The following is an 18,793-nucleotide window of genomic DNA, read 5'->3' as shown; positions in this document are numbered from 1 at the left end:
ATAACACTGGCTTTATTACCATAGCGAACGCTACCGTCTTGTCTCAATTTTTTTTTAATGAAGTTTTCTTACAGGAAACAGTTAAAGTATTTTTAAAACATCCTTCAGTGAAAGATGATTCAGACCTCGAAGGAAGAACATCCTTTATGTGGGCTGCTGGAAAAGGCAGTGATGATGTCCTGAGGACTATGCTGAGTTTAAAATCTGACATTGATATTAACATGGCAGACAAGTATGGGGGTACAGGTAAGCGGCAAACATGTTGGGTTTGCTTTCTTTTGGGTCCCAGAGTGAATAGGTGCCCTAAAACTTGTACAGTAGTGCCTGAAATCATTGTTCCTACTCTAATATTGTTTAACTTTCATTTGTCCTTTTTAAGGTTAGGCTACCAGGATATCACTCCAAAATCTTTATTTCCTCCAGGTTTGATGGCTAAAATTAGCCTGTGTTTCCACCAGGTGAATGGTGGTATTTGGTTTAAAACTCTGGTTGCTCCTGGGTGCTATATGCAACTGATGAATCACTAAACTCTACCTCTGAAGATAATAGTATGCTATATGCTAATTAATTGATTTTAAATAAAAATTTAAAATTAAAAACAAAAAACCAACTCTGGTTGCTCCTGGGTGGCTCAGTCACTTAAGCATCTGACTCTTGATTTCTGCACAGGTTATGATCTCAGGGTCCTGGGATCAAGCCCTGCGTCAGGCTTCCCATGGGGATTCTTTCTCTCCTCCTCCCTCCACTTGCTCTCTCTTTCAAATAAATAAATAAATCTTTTAAAAAAATAAAATTTAAAAAAATAAAACTCTGGTTACTCCTTAGACGTAATTATAGGAACTCTTCTTATTAATCTTTGTGTAAAAATAAATAAATAAACCTGTACTTAAAACTATGTATATTTAGTAGTTATCAATTTTATTTTCAAAAATTTAGCATTAGGGGCGCCTGGGTGGCTCAGTTGTTAAGAGTCTGCCTTCGGCTCAGGTCATGATCCCAGGGTCCTGGGATCGAGCCCTGCATTGGGCTCCCTGCTCGGCGGGAAGCCTGCTTCTCCCTCTCCCACTCCTCCTGCTTGTGTTCCCTCTCTCGCTGTGTCTCTCTCTGTCAAAAAAAAAAAAAAGATTTAAAAAAAAGAAAACAAAAATTTAGAATTATATTTTAAGGAATGCACATATCTAAGTATGTTCTCACCAGTCTTCTTTGATATGCTCTTTTCTCAGATTTGAAGAGCATTCCCTCCTCCCAAATCTCCCATTTTAGAGATAAGCTCCCTTCGAGAGCGAAGCTTCAGAGCTTCATGTTAGATTTGCATCAAAAGCTCTCAGTAGATGCTTCTTTCAATCTCTTTTTCTAATAAGAGAGCACTTTGTGCATTTGTTAATAAGAGAGGTATGAATTTTTTAGCATTCATTGTCAACTTGAAAGTCTCTACCTCGTGTACTATATCCTAATTGCAAGTCCGAAAAAGAAAGAAGATCACACAATAGCACAACAACACAGAATAAAAACTCAGCTGCAGGCTTCTTGATGTTATGTTTTCTTATTTGTTGAAACATAGTAGAGCCACTTACACCTATCTGTTGTCCTGGATAAGATTTTTCTCGGCCGCCAAATCTACTGATGCAACACTTGGTGGGGAGCAGGATTATACCTAATAATCTCCCTCCCTATACCTAAGCCATCACCCTTCTAAATTATTTTTTAAAGAGTTTTTGGGTAATATCAATTTTAATAAAAGCTTTAACCATCAAAAGTATTTCTTTATCAAAGCTTCGCAGTGGACCTTAAGGTTCTTAAGGGTATAGTGCAGACATGTAGGACCCTGAGTTTATAAATGGTCTGAACATTTCATTTTTTGTCAGACTTCCATTAGTATGGAGACTTTCACTTTCTCACTAGCTTTGCTTTAGTTTGACTTTTTCATGTATTTTAATAAAGTATGGGGAAGGATACTTCCATCCTTTTGACCAAAGGTGTCTTTCTGATGTGCACCATGGTTGGAGTTCAGACATAAATTCTTCTCAGATTCATTAATTCCCTGGCTGTTTCTCCTAAGGGGATTTTACTATATGTCAGACATGCCTTCCTGACATTTCTCCTCTTTGAAAGTGAGTTTCTCTCCATCATCCCCCTACAGGGTTGTTTTTCCTTCCCATGAAAAAAAGAGTTCTCATCAACAGCAACGTACAGACATTATTTGGATCTTGATTCAAATAAACTATAAAAAAAAATTATAAAACTGTCAGGACAGTATGGACACTTTATGGATATTTGATATTACAGAATTTGTGTGCATGTTTTTTAGGTATGATAATGAGATTAGCCTTTCTTTGCAGTGCCAGAGCCAGGGCTCTGCGGACTCTCATTTCCCCTTTGCCAGCAGGTGCCATGTTAGAACCCTCCCATAGGGGCAGTAGAGGGAAACTGGAAAGCTGGAAGAACCGGATCACATCTTCCTGTTTGCTTACTACTCTCATTTTGGTTTCCTGTTCCTGTCAGCATCACCCTAGTAGGTCTTCTTCAACACAGCAGTGATAGTTTGTTCCAGTGGCGACAGTTAATTTCACTTGGCAGTTTCTCCAGCGCTCACAGTACCAGCCCCAGAGCACCCTCCTCAGAGGCACCAGCACCAGCCAAGCAGAGCCCCTGCTCAGACGTCTGAGTTTACACCCCACAGGGCTCCTCTTCTAGGCTTTTAAGTTTTAATAATTCCATCTTCTTCTTTTCGTTCCCCTGGCCCTAGAATTGCCGGTTTTCTTCTGCATGTACCACCTCTGTGATCCCTTAGTGTTCCTTTTTTGCTTTTTCCTTCTTCGATCCATAGCTAACAATTCCTTATTTTGAACTCTCTCTGTTAAAGTATCTGGCATGGTTTCTGTCTCCTAAATAGACATTGCCTGATACAGTGGTTGTGTAAAAAAACAAAAACAAAAAAACCCCACATCATTGTATTTTAGATAGACTTACTAAAATATTTACAAATGAAAGGATATGACTCTAGAATTTTATTCAAACCAATTAGAAGTGAGGACAATGGCTGGCAGTTAGATGAAACAAGACCGGGCATCTGCTGATCGTCCTTGAAGCTAGGGAATGGCTATATTGAGTTCTCTAGATTATTGTCTTTTCTTTTGAATATGTTTGAAATTTTCCATAACAAAAAGTTAAATAAAAAATTAGGGCTCCTATGTAAATTTGTGACACCTTCTCAAAGAGAGCAACAGTATTTAAATCTAAGGTTATTTTAAAGTAATGTAAAGGCAATGAAATGGGGAATTTCAATTAATAAGAAAATGAATTCTATCATTTGCTTAATTGGGATTTTGTGGTGGGGTGTTTGTTTTTTTTTTTTAACATTGACATCTGAACAGTATTTATTGCATACTGATGCTACATCACAGAATTGTAGAATTTTAAAATTAGAAAGTACGTTAAAATTAAATCTAGTCCAGGGTTTTCCAAACCATATTCTTCAGAACAACAGGTTTCTATAGAGGGCTGAAGTGTTGTCGAGGGGGGCAGGTACTTAAGTGGGTAACCCTCCACCCCTGCTTTAGTCAGAACCACTCAACTCTTACCAGTTTTATATGATGAGTGTTTTATAAAGCTTCATTTTGGGGCAAATGTATTCTTATCCTCTTAAAATGTGAAAGACTTTCACCAACCTCTCATAGATGTAGCACACTTAATCTGCCTTACAACATTCTCACCAGTGGTCTGTCAGCCTCCCGTTACATAGCTCCAGTATGGAGAACCCACTAATTCCATCTTAAACTAACTCCTATCAGACTATTCTTCCTTACACTGAGCCCAAATTTGTCAAAGTGAATGATCTGCTCTGTGCTGTCTTCCACATGGCAGCACCTAAGATACTTGAAGTCGCTCACACCCTTCTGAATCTTGTCTGGACCAAACTAACATTCAGCCATGTAGATCAGGGTCCTCCAACTCAAGTGCACATAAGAATTGCAATGGTGTTTGTTTAAATACAGATTCCCAGACTATACAGACAGAAATCTATTTCAGATCCTGTAAGTCCTATTGACTCCACCTCTAAAATATATCCTAAATCTTTCTGCTTCTCTCTGTCTGCACTCCTGCCAGCCTAGTTCAAGCCATCAGCATTTTTTACTGAGTCTCCTGCAATAGTGTTAGCTGGTTCTCACCTATTACAGTACATTCTCTTCAAAGCAGCTAGAGTGATCTGATTAAGGCACAAGTCAAATAGTCTCACTCACCTATGTGAAGTCTTCAGGCCCTTCATCACTGGGACCTGTGTGGCCACTTAGAATCTGGCCTTCGCTACCTTTCTGCCTTACTTCACTGTGCTGCAGCTTCCTTGCCTTCCTTAAGCATATAAACTCATTCCTGCCCTTGGACTAACTGTTTCTCTTTGCTCGAACTACTCCCCCTCGAGATCTCTACATTGCTGTCTCTTTATGACCCAGGTCTCAACTTCAGTGTCAGCTCCTTAGCAAGGCTTTTTGTCACCATCAATTAAAGTGGTCTCCCAGTCACTCTGCATATCAAGATACCTTTTATTACTCCAATCATACCATCCACCACCATCTAATACTTTCTTGTTTATCTGTTCAGTTTTTATTTTGCTTCTCCTACTAGAATATAACCTTATCTATTTTGTTCTCTGCTGAATTCCCACCATCACATTCATACCCAGCCCATAGAAGGTTCTCAACAAATGCCCAGGACTAGGCATCCTGGGTTTGGTCCATGGATCACACTTTATTGAAAGAAACATTGTTCTAGGGCGCTTGGGTGGTTAAGTCACTGTCTTCGGCTCAGGTCATGATCCTGGAGTCCCAAGACCAAGTCCCGCATCAGGCTCCCTGCTCAGCGGAGAGTCTGCTTCTCCCTCTGACCCTCCTCCTCTTGTGCTCGCTCTCTCATATGAATAAATAAGATCTTAAAAAAAAAAAGAAATATTGTTCTAGGCATTATAGGGCCATGATACTTAGAAAGAACTGGCCCAGGCCTCTAGACAGTTCTGCTGGCAAACTCAGAATTTAAAGAGTGATGTATTTAAATAGAATTTAAAAAGTAATCCACAGAGTCCTGGCATAAGTCAAGCACTAGAGGGGAGTAACACAGGCACAGGTCAGCATAACCTGAAACCCACATAGAGTCAAAATTACTCTTTCAAACCCCATATGAAGGCACCAGAGAGGGGACCACATTCCTTCTCAGGTTTTTTCTCCAATGTTGAAACAAATTGCTGTTTCTTAAATTGGGCCCGGAGGAAATCAGTGGCTTGCATTTGAAGCCATGTTGTATGAAAAATGCACTCGAGGCAGTGGGCTGTGCATACCCTCAGTACCACATGGGTGCGCAGACCGCCGGCAGGAATAGCGCGGCTCGGCAGCTGAAGGACCAGTGGATTGACACTTCCCATCACACCAACCCTCGGGCATATGCTTATCGAGTGGGGTGGTGGGCAGAATTGCCTGCATCATTTAAATCATTGCTCTTTGTCGTTTTTTGGAAAGCATTTCAGACCATCAGGATGGAAAGGAAGAAACAGTGAGACAAGAAAGGTAGATGGACAGGGGGAGAGTGTGAGTAGTACCTATGACTAAAAAGGAAGACTGGAATCTATAGAAGTGAACAATAAAGAATCCTTGAGATTAAATTGCATTTAGGGGCACCCAGGTGGCTCAATTGGTTGAGCGTCTGCCATCAGCTCAGGTCATGATCTCAGGGTCCTGAGATCAAGCCCTGCATCGGGCTCCCTGCTCAGCAGGGAGCCTGCTTCTCCCTCTCCCTCTGCTCTCCCCCCCGCCGCCCATGTGTGCACTCTCTCTCTCAAATAAATAAATAAAATCTTTAAAAAAAAGATTAAATTGCATTTAGCCAAAATGATGAGGACATCAGAAGAAGAAAACATGCACAGTTAGAATAAGGAAAAGGTGAAGTTGTTATCAAAGAGTTCTTTGCTTTCTTTTGCTCCCTTTTCAGCCTTACACGCTGCTGCCCTTTCTGGCCATGTCAGCACCGTGAAGCTACTTTTGGAAAATAATGCTCAAGTAGATGCCACTGATGTCATGAAGCATACTCCACTCTTCCGAGCCTGTGAGATGGGACACAAAGATGTGATTCAGACACTTATAAAAGGTTGGTCATTAAGAGTGCTCCTACTAAGTCACTCTCAAAAGGTAGGAATTCTTGCAGGCACTGTTTGAAACACAGCTTACATAGCAGAGGGCCACCTGGGTGGAAGGATGTAGGGAAGAGCGCCGCATGTGTGCACACACACACACGCGCACACCACACATGCAAGCGCACCAGGAAACCGGAGGTCCAGTCCTAGCTCTGCCTGTTGGCAGTTGTGTGGTTTTGGAAAAGCCACTTCACCTGCCCGATCCTCAGTTTTACTTCGTATAAGAGAAAAATGACTCGTGCCCTGACCAACTTACAGGCTTATTGTAAAAATCTGAAGTAGATAGTGTACATGACAACATTTTGCTGAGAGTAAAGCATTTAAGGGACTGTGGTTATATTTTTCAGACTTCTTTTTGATCATTGGACATTTTCATTATATTTTTGCTTTTTCAGGTGGAGCGAGGGTAGATTTAGTCGATCAAGATGGACACTCTCTTCTACATTGGGCAGCACTGGGAGGAAATGCTGATGTTTGCCAGATATTGATAGAAAATAAGATCAATCCAAATGTGCAAGATTATGCAGGACGAACCCCTTTGCAGTGTGCTGCTTACGGCGGCTATATCAACTGCATGGCAGTGCTCATGGAAAATAATGCAGACCCTAACATTCAAGACAAAGAGGTAGAAAATCTAGATATTTTCTATATTGTTTGCACCCAGTTGTTTAGAGTATTTCTTCTTCATTATCTAAAATAAAGTAAAACATTTTACCAAATAAAGAGGTCACTTAAAATTACCTGTTAATTAAAAATGAGGTTTTTTTTCTCTGTTTTCCTTCTAATTCTGTGTATATACCCATATATGCCATAACAAAGTCATAATACAGAATGGGAATAGTTTTATAACTTTCATAAGATATATGTGCATGGTATGTGTGTACGTATGTGTTTACATATAGATATATGATATTTCAGAAACCACGTTTTGTTCACTTCAAATCATCACCATGATTTTCTTATTTGGTGTATAATCTTCTGCATAATCATAGGTGCTGAGTTTTCCAAAGTTCTAGGAGCTTTATGTTTAATAACTCATTCAGTTCTCACAGCAACTCTGTAAAGGAATTGCTATTATTATTCCCATTTACAGGTGAGAAAATTGAAGCTCATGGAGCTTACCCAAATACCCTAAGGTGACAACAGCAGCAGGGTTGTTGTGGGAAGTCAGGGTCCAAACTATGCCCGTAACCCCAATTTTAGAATCAAGTAACTTCCTATGGCTGGGTACTTTTTCATTATTATAGATCATGTTTCATTGATCATTGCTGTGCATTTAACTTTTTTTATTGTTTCCTTAGAATAATTTCCCCTAAGTGAGATTATTTATTATTGGTATATGAATGTGATTGGGCTCTGATATATACTATTGAACTGATTTTTTTTTAAGATTTTATTTATTTATTTATTTGAGAGAGTGTGTACCTGAGTAGGGGGAGGGGCAGAGGGAGAGGGAGAAAGAGAATCCCAAGCAGACTCCCCACTGAGCACGGAGCCTGACTCAGGACTCCATTTCACGACCCTGAGATCATGACCTGAGCTGAAATCAGGAGTCGGCCGCTCAACCAACTGAGCCACATAGGCGCCCCTGTTGAATGGATTTCTAAACCATGTGGGTTAATCTCCACTTTCCCAGCTATGTAGTATTGTATTGACTTCTCTCAGTTTAGCCAGTGTTGATTTTTTTGCTACTTCAATTACATTGTCTTCAAACATACTAGCATATTATGTTTTCCAAGCCAGAAAATATATTTTCTATTAATTCATTCAATAAATATTTATCAAGATTGTTCCTATCTGTAAAAGTAACATAATGAAAAATATGTGAAATATGGTCCTTGTATCTATGTTATTAGAAATGAATCTTTTGTAATCTGTAGTACCTTTTACATTGTTTTTACAAGTTGCCGGTTTCTTACAGAAGTAGTATATACTAAGCTACTTTCCAGTTCCATTAGTTTTTTCATGTACTATTTTGGATTATCTGCATAAACAGCATATCATTTGTGAATAGTATGCCTTATTGAACTAACTGATACCTCCAATACCATGTCGAATAGAATTGGTGATAGTTGGTATCCTTAATTCATTCTGGTTTCTCAAGGGGAAAGCTTGAAATATTTCACCATTGAATATGGTATTTGCTATAGGTTCCCTTATATTTCTAGTTGCTAAGAATTGGGGTTTTTTTATTCAGAATTAGCTGTTTAATTTTTGTCAGATACTGTTTCTGTATCTTTCAAGATGATCACATGATTTTTCACCTCTTTGCTGTTAATATGGTGAATTAAAAAGAGTCAGGAAGTAGTTCCTCTTATTCTCCTAAAGAATTTGTGTAACATTGGTATTACTTCTTTCTTAAATGTTTGGAAGAATTCCCCGGTGAAGTCATCTGGTCTAGTGGTATTCTTTGTGTAAAAGGTGTTAATAACTGATTCAGGGTCATTTATAATTACAAGACCATTCAGATTTCTAATTATTTTCTTTTCAGCTTTGGTAAGTTGCATTTTCTGAGAAATGTATCCATTTTATTAACATACGTGTTTGCATAAAGTTGGTCATATAATCACTTACCTTTTTTATGACTGTAGGACCTATAGTGATTTCCTCTTATTCATTTCATATATTGGTAATGTGCTTTGTCTCTTTTCTTTTTAAAAACATTTTTCATCTTATTCATCTTTTCAAAGGACTTACTTCTTTGTTGATTTTCTATATTTTAAGTTGTTTACTATTTCATTGGTGTTTATTATTTCCTGCCGTCTACTTTTCTCGGGTTTGATTTACTATTTTTTTTAAAGATTCTTTTGATAAAAGTTTAAATCATTGATTTATTTCAATATTCATTTCCAGTATATATATTTAAGCATGCTTATTCTAAGCACTGCTTTAACTTTATCCTAAAAGTTTAGATAAGTTTTACCATCACTATAATTCAGCTCAAATATTTTCTAGTTTCTATTTTGATTTGTTATTTGACCCATAGATTATTTAGAAGTGTGTTGCTTAATTTCCAAACAGTTGGGCATTTGCTCATTTTCTTTTGGTAAATGGTTATATTGGTTTCCTCTTGCTGTTATAATAAATTACCACAAACTTACTGGCTTAAAACAACACAAATTTATTATCTTACTCTTCTGGATGTTAAAAGTCCAAAATGGGTCTCACTGGGCTAAAAATCAAGGTGTTGGCAAGACTACAATCCTTTTCCAGGCTCTAGGGGAGAATCTGTTTCTTTCGTTTTCCAGCTTCTTGATGCTGCCCTCATTCCTTCGCTTATGGTCCCATTCTGCCATCCTCAAAGCTAGCAGTGACTGGCTGAGTCTCTCTCACACTGCATCACTCTAACACCCGCCCTCCTGCCTCCCTCCTTCTCTCCCTCCCCATATAATCCTTATATTGGGCCTATTCAGATAATCCAGGATAATCTCCCCACTTGAAGGTCAGCTGATTAGCAAACTTAATTCCACCTACAATCTTAATTTCCCCTTTCCAATAACAGAACAGGGTTACAGATTCCAGAGATTAGGACATAGACATCTTTGCAAAGGCATGCATTTATTCTGTCTACCACACTGATTTGTAACTCAAACTCTACTGTGGTCTAAAAACAGAATAACAATTATTTTCTTTTATTTCAGAATCATTTTAATTCTTCAAAGTCCTTTGAGGCTTTCTTTGTGGCCCAGCATATGATTGATTTTGGTAAATGTTCTATGTACACTTGAAAAGAATACTGGTTGTATCATAGTTGGATGCAATGTCTTATATGTATCACTTAGGTCAAAGTTTTTTACTGTATTGTTCAGGTCTTCTATATCTTTACTGTCCTTTCATTTATTTGTTCTATGAACTATTATAAAAGGTGGGTTGAAAATCTCTCACTGATTATGGATTTGACCATATCCCCTTTTAATTTTGTCATTTTTTTGTTCTGTATATTTAAAAGCTGTGTTATTAGATGCATACAGATTTAGGATTGTGGTATCTTCCTCTTTGACTCCTTTAAAACTATAAAATATCCCTCTTGTATATCTAACAATGCTTCATGCCTTTTTTATCTTTCATGATACTGAATTCTTTTAAGAATATCAGCCATTTATTTTGTAGAATCTCACTCATTTTGAGTTTGCCTTATGATTCCTCATAATTAGATTGAAGTTTTACATTTTTGGTTGGAGTATTATACAAGTGATATTGAATCCTTCTCAGGATATCACCTCTGGAAACACATGGTGCCTCTTAACATGGTATTAATTTTGATCACTTAGTTAAGATACCATCCATTTTCTCCACTGTGTATTTGAGTGGAGAAATATTTTCCCTTTTTATAATTAAGCAATTTGGGAGCATCGTTTGTATTTTTGAGTTAGCATCAATAACTATGTGTCCAAAAATACCTATTCCAGATATACCTGATTTTTGTTCGTGCTTATAGGGAAGAACAGCTTTGCACTGGTCCTGTAACAACGGATACCTTGATGCCATTAAATTACTACTAGACTTTGCTGCTTTCCCTAATCAGATGGAAAACAATGAAGAAAGGTAAGCTGTTGATAAAAAGAATGTATTGTTGTTCAACTCACTGCCTTTCTGCTCTATTAAAAAACCTCAAGTTGAGATACTAGTTCAGAAGTACTAAGTATACTCATAAGGAAATGCTACACTAAGAAATCCTAAATGAGAAGAAAAGAGCAAAGTTCCCTGTAGTGTTGATTTAGAATCATGGGATTAAAAATTATTCAGAACTTTAGATTTACCTCTGGCAAGCTCACAAACTACAGATGAGGAAAGACATTCTTGTGGCTTGTGGCTGGCATAACATCAGGGGAGTCCTAATGGACCAGGCCTAGGAACGGGTCATATGTTGAAGACATTTCTCTTGATGAACAGGATAGTGGACCGAGGTGCCACCATGTGGCATGAAGAAATAAGGAGAAGGTGAGGTGACTGAATAACCCAGGATTCACAGAGCTAGGCTGGAGTTATGCCCAAGGGCCCAGGCTCCATATAAAGGACCAGACACAGTATGAAGTCTAAGCAGGAGAGATTCTTGGCGGTCTTGGATCTAAAAAGATTCTGATCACCTGTAGGTGACAACCAAGTTTGTGATGAGACTTCCACACCTGAGCTCCACCCAGCCAGGTCTGTGCCTTGGTTGTCGTCATTCGTGGATGCTGGAACTGCAGTGGCTCCCGCTGTGACACCATGTCCCAACCCCCCCCCCCGCCCCCATAGCTACCACCAGTTCTTTCAGGAGATGGGAGACCTTGTGGAGAAGGAGGGACTCTCTCTAGGCCATCTGCCTCAGAAAACCCACTCCTTTCTGGGCTGAACCCCTTCATCTCTCCCACTTCTTTCAGAACCTCTCCCCATTAATGATGGCCTCCACCTGTTATTTTCTGAGGTCTGAGGTTTGTCTTCTCTGCCTGTAAAGCCCTCCTTCTCTTGGATTATCTGCACTGCCCCATTTCCTCTTGCTCGTGGGTCGTGCTTTTACAGTCTGGCTTCCATCCTCCCACGGACGCTGAAACCGTGCTGAGTGGTCACTGGCAGACTGATAAATCCTCCGTCAGCGCCTCTGTCTCCTCTCACTGGCCTGTCTGCATCACCGGGTTCTGTTGACCCCCCTCCTTTACCTTACTGAGACTGTATCTTCTCTAAGCTTCTGTGACAGTATATTTTCCTGATTCTCTGCCAGTCACATCTGCTCCTTCTCCATTTATTTCGGCTCCTTTTCCATTTTTTATTTTTTAAATATAAACACTCTTCAGGGTCTGGGCCTTTTTCTCCCAGCCCATCTCCTTGGGCCCTCTGACCTACCACCAAGGCTTCGATAGTCACATGGGGGCTGGTGAGTTCTAAATCTGTCCTTCAGACTCAGTGTCTCTCTTTGGTTCCCACTGTCACCTACTCTTCGTTACCAGCACCGTCGTGTAAATCTTGCCCTCTGACGTGTTCCTGGGACTGTCGGAATGCCTCCTCGCTGTTTTCCTCCCTTCGAACTTCCCCTCATTCAGTTCATCTGCTTCCAAAGTAGCCTCCCTAAATCACATTTCTAACGTAATTGTTTGTCATGTCCTTCCTCCCCTCAAATGGAGTCTCACCTAAGAAGATTGTCCTGATCCCAGAGGCATGTGTTCCAAACGATGTTCTCCCCTACATTGTGAGTTCGTATAGCACTTGGCACATTTCACTTTATATTATAATTTTATTTAATCTGTCTTCCATATTAGCGGAGAACTCCTGAAGATCATTGTCATCTCTGTGTTGTTCACAGTGCTTTTCAGGAAGTAGATGCTCAGTAAAGAACTGTTGCATTGTTAAGTTGATGCTTCCAGGCTCCCAGTAGCATCCCCTGCTACATACCTGCATTAGAAACTTCTGGAATTCTTTGAGTACATACAGAATTAGATAAATCAGACTAGTATGTCTTACTTTGAGAGGGGTTCTATAAAGAACTCATTCTCTCTATTATCATCAAATGACAACTGTAAAACCAAAAAGACTCGAAGATTTAGAGGTTTAGACATTCAAGGAAGCTGGAATGCCAAGCAGAATCCTCAGAGCTGAGGTTTTGACATTAAAGCAGATATGTGAGAGAGCAGACGATTTCTCTCTTTGAAACACTAAAAAAATACAAAAGGGAAAGATTAAGAATCCTAAGAACTAGTGGTGATTTATTTCTATTATAAAGGATTTATGGGGCACCTGGGTGGCTCAGTCAGTTAAGCGTCTGCCTTCGGCTCAGGTCATGATCCCAGGGTCCTGGGATCGAGCCCCACATCGGGCTCCTTGCTCAACGGGAAGCCTGCTTCTCCCTCTCCCACTCCGCCTGCTTGTGTTCCCTCTCTAGCTGTCTCTCTGTCAAATAAATAAGTAAAATCTTTAAAAAAAATAAAATAAAGGATTTATTCTGTAACAGTATTTACTGCCTGACTGCTGTTTTCTTAGGAAACAATAAAAAAACATTTATTTTTGTAATTCAAATCCCATTTTTATGGTAAGACTTGAATTTTAGGCCTAAGGAAGAGTCTGAATTAAGGTGCCTCCTGCCTCCTAGAGTAAGCATATGTTAATTACAGACCAAAAGACCGCAGGAAAAATCCTCCTAACTGTACTTGCCAATCTGTAGATGAAGATGGACAGTGGCAATATCCCAGTCTCCTCTGATGTTTCATCAGCAATGCACCTTGATGTACAAATGTCAGAACCCGGTGCTGCCTTTCATGGTTATTGACATTCCAGTTTAGGCATTCCACTCATCCCATCAGACCAGTCCTGCTTGGCAAGTCCAATTGTATCTTGTATCTTGTCTCCATCTACATTGTTTCTTGACTGGTTATCATCAATGTAGTGCTAATTTTTACTTCTCATGCATTGACACCAACCACTTGATGTGCACTGTATAGACATGATTTTTGCCAACTACTGCTGGCTTTCAGTCAATAACTATCTGACAGCCACACTCCGACATTGATGGAAATATTCACAGTACTTGAATGTTTCTAAATTGAATTTGGGGTGAAGAAAGACTCAGTAGGAATAATTACAATACGGTCAGTGCCTAAACACTAAGGCATAGACTTCAGTCTTAAAATCTTTCTAGATATTTGGACTGTGTTTCCCTGAATCAAAAATTGATGGAGAATCCTAATTTGAATAAACCAATTATAAAAAAAGACATTTTTGAGAAAATCGGGGAAATTTGTATTTGGAATGGGTACTAGATTTTGCTGAGGAATTCCTGTTAATTTTGCTAATACCATAATGACATTGTGCTTATGTCCATATTATTTATTGATGAGTACTGAAATGCAGAGAGATTAAATAATAGAGGAGTTCTAGGATTTGCTTTAAAACAGTTCAGCAAAAATAATAGTGAAGGGGTTAGAGGAAGCAAATGTGGCAGAAATGTTGCTACTTGTTAAATTTGGGTAATGAGCATATAAATGGTTATGCTATTCTCTCTACTTTTGTTTATGCTTGAAGTTTCTCATAATAAAAATACATAGTTTTTCCATGATAAAGGTATTTAAAATATTTGAAATGCAATTTTCCATCCAGAAGCCCTGAGAGATCTAGTAAAGGCAGAGGTCGGGCCTTACTTTCATAAACCAGATTTTGATAATCCTGCTTGTATACTGTGTGAGAGACGCTACATATTAGTAATTATAGAAAAGATGATCAAGCTTACTAAATACATATGTTATTTGCACATTGGTTTGAGAAGCAGTTTCATTCTGTAGGAGGTTTATACTCAAGAACTGGTAGATGTGCTATGGACAGATGACTGAACAGGGAGTCGTGCGGTCTTAGTTCAGGTCTGGGTTCTGCAGGGAACTAGTTACATAACATTCTGCAAGTTGCTTAATCTTTCTGGATCTGTTGACTCATTTATAAAAGGAAGGAGATAAACTAAATGACCTCTAAATTTCCATTTGGCTCTACTATCGTGGAGTTCTTTGTTTTTTTTCCATTGGGGAGAGTACATCATGAAAGACATTTTAGAATACAGAGTGATCACACTTGATCACTGTATCCCCGTATTATACACCCGAAACTAATTTAGCACTCTATGTTAACAACACTGGAATTAAAATTAAAAATAATAATAAATTTTTAAATAGAATATATAGTGAAATATTTTTAAGTTCTTCTGAATTTACAGGATGCCGTCTCCTTAGAAATAATGTTTTAAAGTTTATGTAGGCACCATTACTTTATGGCCTTCTGGTCCCTGGACAGTAGCAGCAAATCGAGATGTCCTAAAATGAGTTTCTTCATTTTACCATTTGGGACTTCTTCCTGAATTCAGTTTCCTTCTAGAAGCGACTAAATCACCCTTTGCTTATATTGAAAAATCTCCTCCTTTTATGTCTGAGTATGACTGTCAGGTGAGTTTTGAAAACAGAAAATTTCTATCATCACCGAATGATTTTCTTTGTGTAATCATGCATCTGTATAATCATCAGTGTTTCCACCTCATAAATCAGCTGATTATTTCTTCCTAAAACCTCTGATTGCTTTGGATGAGTAACAGCCACCTACACAGGACTCAGACCCCTGGCCACCGTTGGGTGGTCATCACTACTGGTTTGGGCCCTATGGGAATGATAGTGATGCATGATTGTGGTGTCACCAGCCCTGCGGCAAAGGTGTCCTAGCATAAGAACGACAGCAGCTGACATTTACTAATTGCTTCTTTGATGCCAGGCAGTGTTATCTCTTTATATTTATTATTTCCTTTCCTCCTCATGCCAAGTCTGCAATGACGAAAGGTAAGTGGGTGAAGAAGTGACAGCATTACCATGATTGGAAGGTAGAATTGGGGTTTTGTTTTGTTTTGTTTTTTACTTCAATTTTTGTATTTTTTGTACTGTTTGAATTCTTTAAATATGTGTCATTATTGCAGAGTAATCATTTAAGAAAAATAATATACCTGCCAAGAGAAGAATGCTGGTTAATTCTTTTTTTTTTTTTTTTAAAGATTTTATTTATTTGACAGACACAGTGAGAGGGAACACAAGCAGGGGGAGTTGGAGAGGGAGAAGCAGGCGCTCCGCTGAGCAGGGAGCCCGATGTGGGGCTTGATCCCAGGACCCTGGAATCATGACCTGAGCCAAAGGCAGACGCTTAACGACTGAGCCACCCAGGCGCCCCAAATGCTGGTTAATTCTAAGGGTGGGAATATAGATGACCGTTGTTATGTTCGTCTGTGTATTTATCTGATTATTTTATATTTCCAAAAATAGAAAAGATATATTATAAGAAAGGAATTTGCCTGAAATTATACATCTAGAAAGTAGCCAGTTGAGATTAAAATATATAACCATCTGACAATACAACTCATCTTTTCTAAATAATATATTTGTCAAAAAGGTATGCACAGTGTACAAAATTTAAAAGGCATGAAAACTAAGTGTCCCTCCCACCCCTGCCTCTGAGACAACCAGCGTCCTCCCCATGGACGTCACTGTCACGAGTTTCTTGGTAAACTTCTAGAGATATATTTTACATAGATAAGCATAGAGGGATATGTTCTTTTTTCATGCAAATGGGACATGCCATAATACTGCTCTGGGCTTTTTTTTTTTAAAGAATTTTATTTTTTATTATTTTTTTAAGATTTTATTTATTTATTTGAGAGAGAGAGAATGAGAGACAGAGAGTATGAGAGGGAGGAGGGTCAGGGGGAGAAGCAGACTCCCCACTGAGCAGGGAGTCCAATGCAGGGCTCGATCCCGGGACTCCAGGATCATGACCTGAGCCAAAGGCAGTTGCCCAACCAACTGAGCCACCCCAGGCACCTCTGCTCTGGGCTTTTTTAAAGATTTATTTATTTTAGAGAGAGAGAGAGAGAGACCTGGGGGGAGGGGCAGAGGGAAAGAGAGTCTTTTTTTTTTTTAATTAACATATAATGTATCATTTGTTTCAGGGGTACAGGTCTGTGATTCATCAGTCTTACACAATTCACAACGCTCACCATAGCACATACCCTCCCCAATGTCCATCACCCAGCCACCCCATCCCTCCCACCCCCCACCACTCCAGCAACCCTCAGTTTGTTTCCTGAGATTAAGAGTCTCTTGTGGTTTCTCTCTCTCTCTAGTTTCATCTTGTTTCATTTTTTTCCTCTCTTCCCCTCTGATCCTCTGTCTTGTTTCTCAAATTCCACGTATCAGTGAGATCATATACTTGTCTTTCTCTGATTGACTTATTTCGCTTAGCATAATACCCTCTAGTTCCATCCACTTCATTGCAAATGGCAAGATTTCAATTTTTTGATGCATAATATACCATTGTGTGTGTATGTGTGTGTGTGTGTGTGTGTGTGTGTGTGTGTGTGTGTGTGTGTGTGTACATACCACATCTTCTTTATCCATTCATCTATTGATGGAGATCTAGGCTCTTTCTGTAGTTTGGCTATTGTAGACATTGCTGCTCTAAACATCGGGGTGCACATACCCTTTCAGATCACTACATTTGTATCTTTGGGGTAAATACCCAATAGTGCAATTGCTTGGTTGTAGGGTAGCTCTATTTTCAACTTTTTGAGGAACCTCCGTACTGTTTTCCAGAGTGGCTGCACCAGCTTACATTCCCACCAACAGTGTAGGAGGGTTCCCCTTTCTCCGTGTCCTCACCAACATCTGTCGTTTCCTGACTTGTTAATTTTAGCCATTCTGACTGGTGTGAGGTGGTATCTCATTGTGGTTTTGACTTGTATTTCCCTGATGCCGAGTGATGTTGAGCACTTTTTCATGTGTCTGTTGGCCATTTGGATGTCTTCTTTACAGAAATGTCTGTTCATGTCTTCTGCCCTTTTGTTGATTGGATTATTTGTTCCTTGGGTGTTGAGTTTGTTAAGTTCTTCATAGATCTTTGGATACTAGCCCTTTATCTGATATGTCATTTGCAAATATCTTCTCTCATTCTGCCCGTTGTCTTTTGGTTTTGTTGACTATTTCCTTTGCTGTGCAAAAGCTTTTTATCTTGATGAAGTCCCAATAGTTCATTTTTGCCCTTGCATCCCTTGCCTTTGGCAATGTGTCTAGGAAGTAGTTGCTGCGGCTGAGGTGGAAGAGGTTGCTGCCTGTGTTCTCCTCAAGGATTTTAATGGATTCCTGTCTCACATTTAGGTCTTTCATCCATTTTGAATTTATCTTTGTGTATGGTGTAAGAAAGTGGTCCAGTTTCATTCTTCTGCATGTGGCTGCCCAACTTTTCCAACACCATTTGTTGAAGAGACTGTCTTTTTTCCATTGGATATTCTTTCCTGCTTTGTCAAAGATGAGTTGACCATAGAGTTGAGGGTCCATTTCTGGGCTCTCTATTCTGTTCCATTGATCTCTGTGTCTGTTTTTGTGCCAGTACCATACTGGCTTGATGATTACAGCTTTGTAATAGAGCTTGAAGTCTGAAATTGTGATGCCACCGGCTTTTCTTTTCTTTTTCAACATTCCTCTGGCTATTCGGGGTCTTTTCTGGTTCCATACAAATTTTAGGATTATTTGTTCCATTTCTGTGAAAAAACTTGATGGTACTTTGATAGGGATTGCATTGAATGTGTAGATTGCTCTAGGTAGCATTGACATCTTCACAATGTTTGTTCTTCCAACCCATGAGCATGGAACGTTTTTCCATTTCTTTGTGTCTTCCTCAATTTCTTTCATGAGTATTCTATAGTTTTCTGAGTACAGATTCTTTGCCTCTTTGGTTAGATTTATTCCTAGGTATCTTATGGTTTTGGGTGCAGTTGTAGATGGGATTGACTCCTTAATTTCTCTTTCTTCTGTCTCGTTGTTGGTGTATAGGAATGCCACTGATTTCTGTGCATTGATTTTATATCCTGCCACTTTACTGAGTTCCTGTATGAGTTCTAGCAGTTTTGGAGTGGAGTCTTTTGGGTTTTCTGGGAGAGTTTTAAGCCGATTCTATGCTGAGTGTGGAGCCCGTTGCCACGCTCTACTTCACGACCCCGATATCATGACCTGAGCTGAAATCAAGAGTCAAGACACTTAACCGACTAAGCCACCTAGGTGCCCCAGTACTGCTCCGTTGCTTCATTTTTTTTTCTTTTTCTTCATGTAACAAGACATCCTGGACATTGTT

At 39.2% G+C, this 18,793-nt stretch overlaps 1 protein-coding gene across 4 annotated transcripts in view; it reads left to right on the top strand.

Annotated features, from left to right (window-relative positions):
* The window catches only part of INVS (inversin), a 161,885-nt gene that overhangs the window by 94,048 nt on the left and 49,044 nt on the right, over positions 1–18,793 (top strand). For 3 of the 4 annotated variants that reach the window (XM_027615153.2, XM_027615150.2, XM_027615151.2), the window contains exons 8-11: positions 75–246; positions 5,977–6,132; positions 6,574–6,803; positions 10,617–10,723. In XM_027615153.2, coding sequence (XP_027470954.1) covers positions 75–246; positions 5,977–6,132; positions 6,574–6,803; positions 10,617–10,723 — 665 coding nt within the window. Of the gene's footprint in view, positions 1–63; positions 247–5,976; positions 6,133–6,573; positions 6,804–10,616; positions 10,724–18,793 lie in introns of all 4 variants that reach the window. The other variant, XM_027615154.2, reaches the window with a different exon arrangement.

Source organism: Zalophus californianus, chromosome 13, assembly GCF_009762305.2.
Source record: "Zalophus californianus isolate mZalCal1 chromosome 13, mZalCal1.pri.v2, whole genome shotgun sequence".
Classification (NCBI taxonomy): Eukaryota; Metazoa; Chordata; class Mammalia; order Carnivora; family Otariidae; genus Zalophus; species Zalophus californianus.
This window is presented reverse-complemented; position numbering and strand designations above follow the sequence as displayed.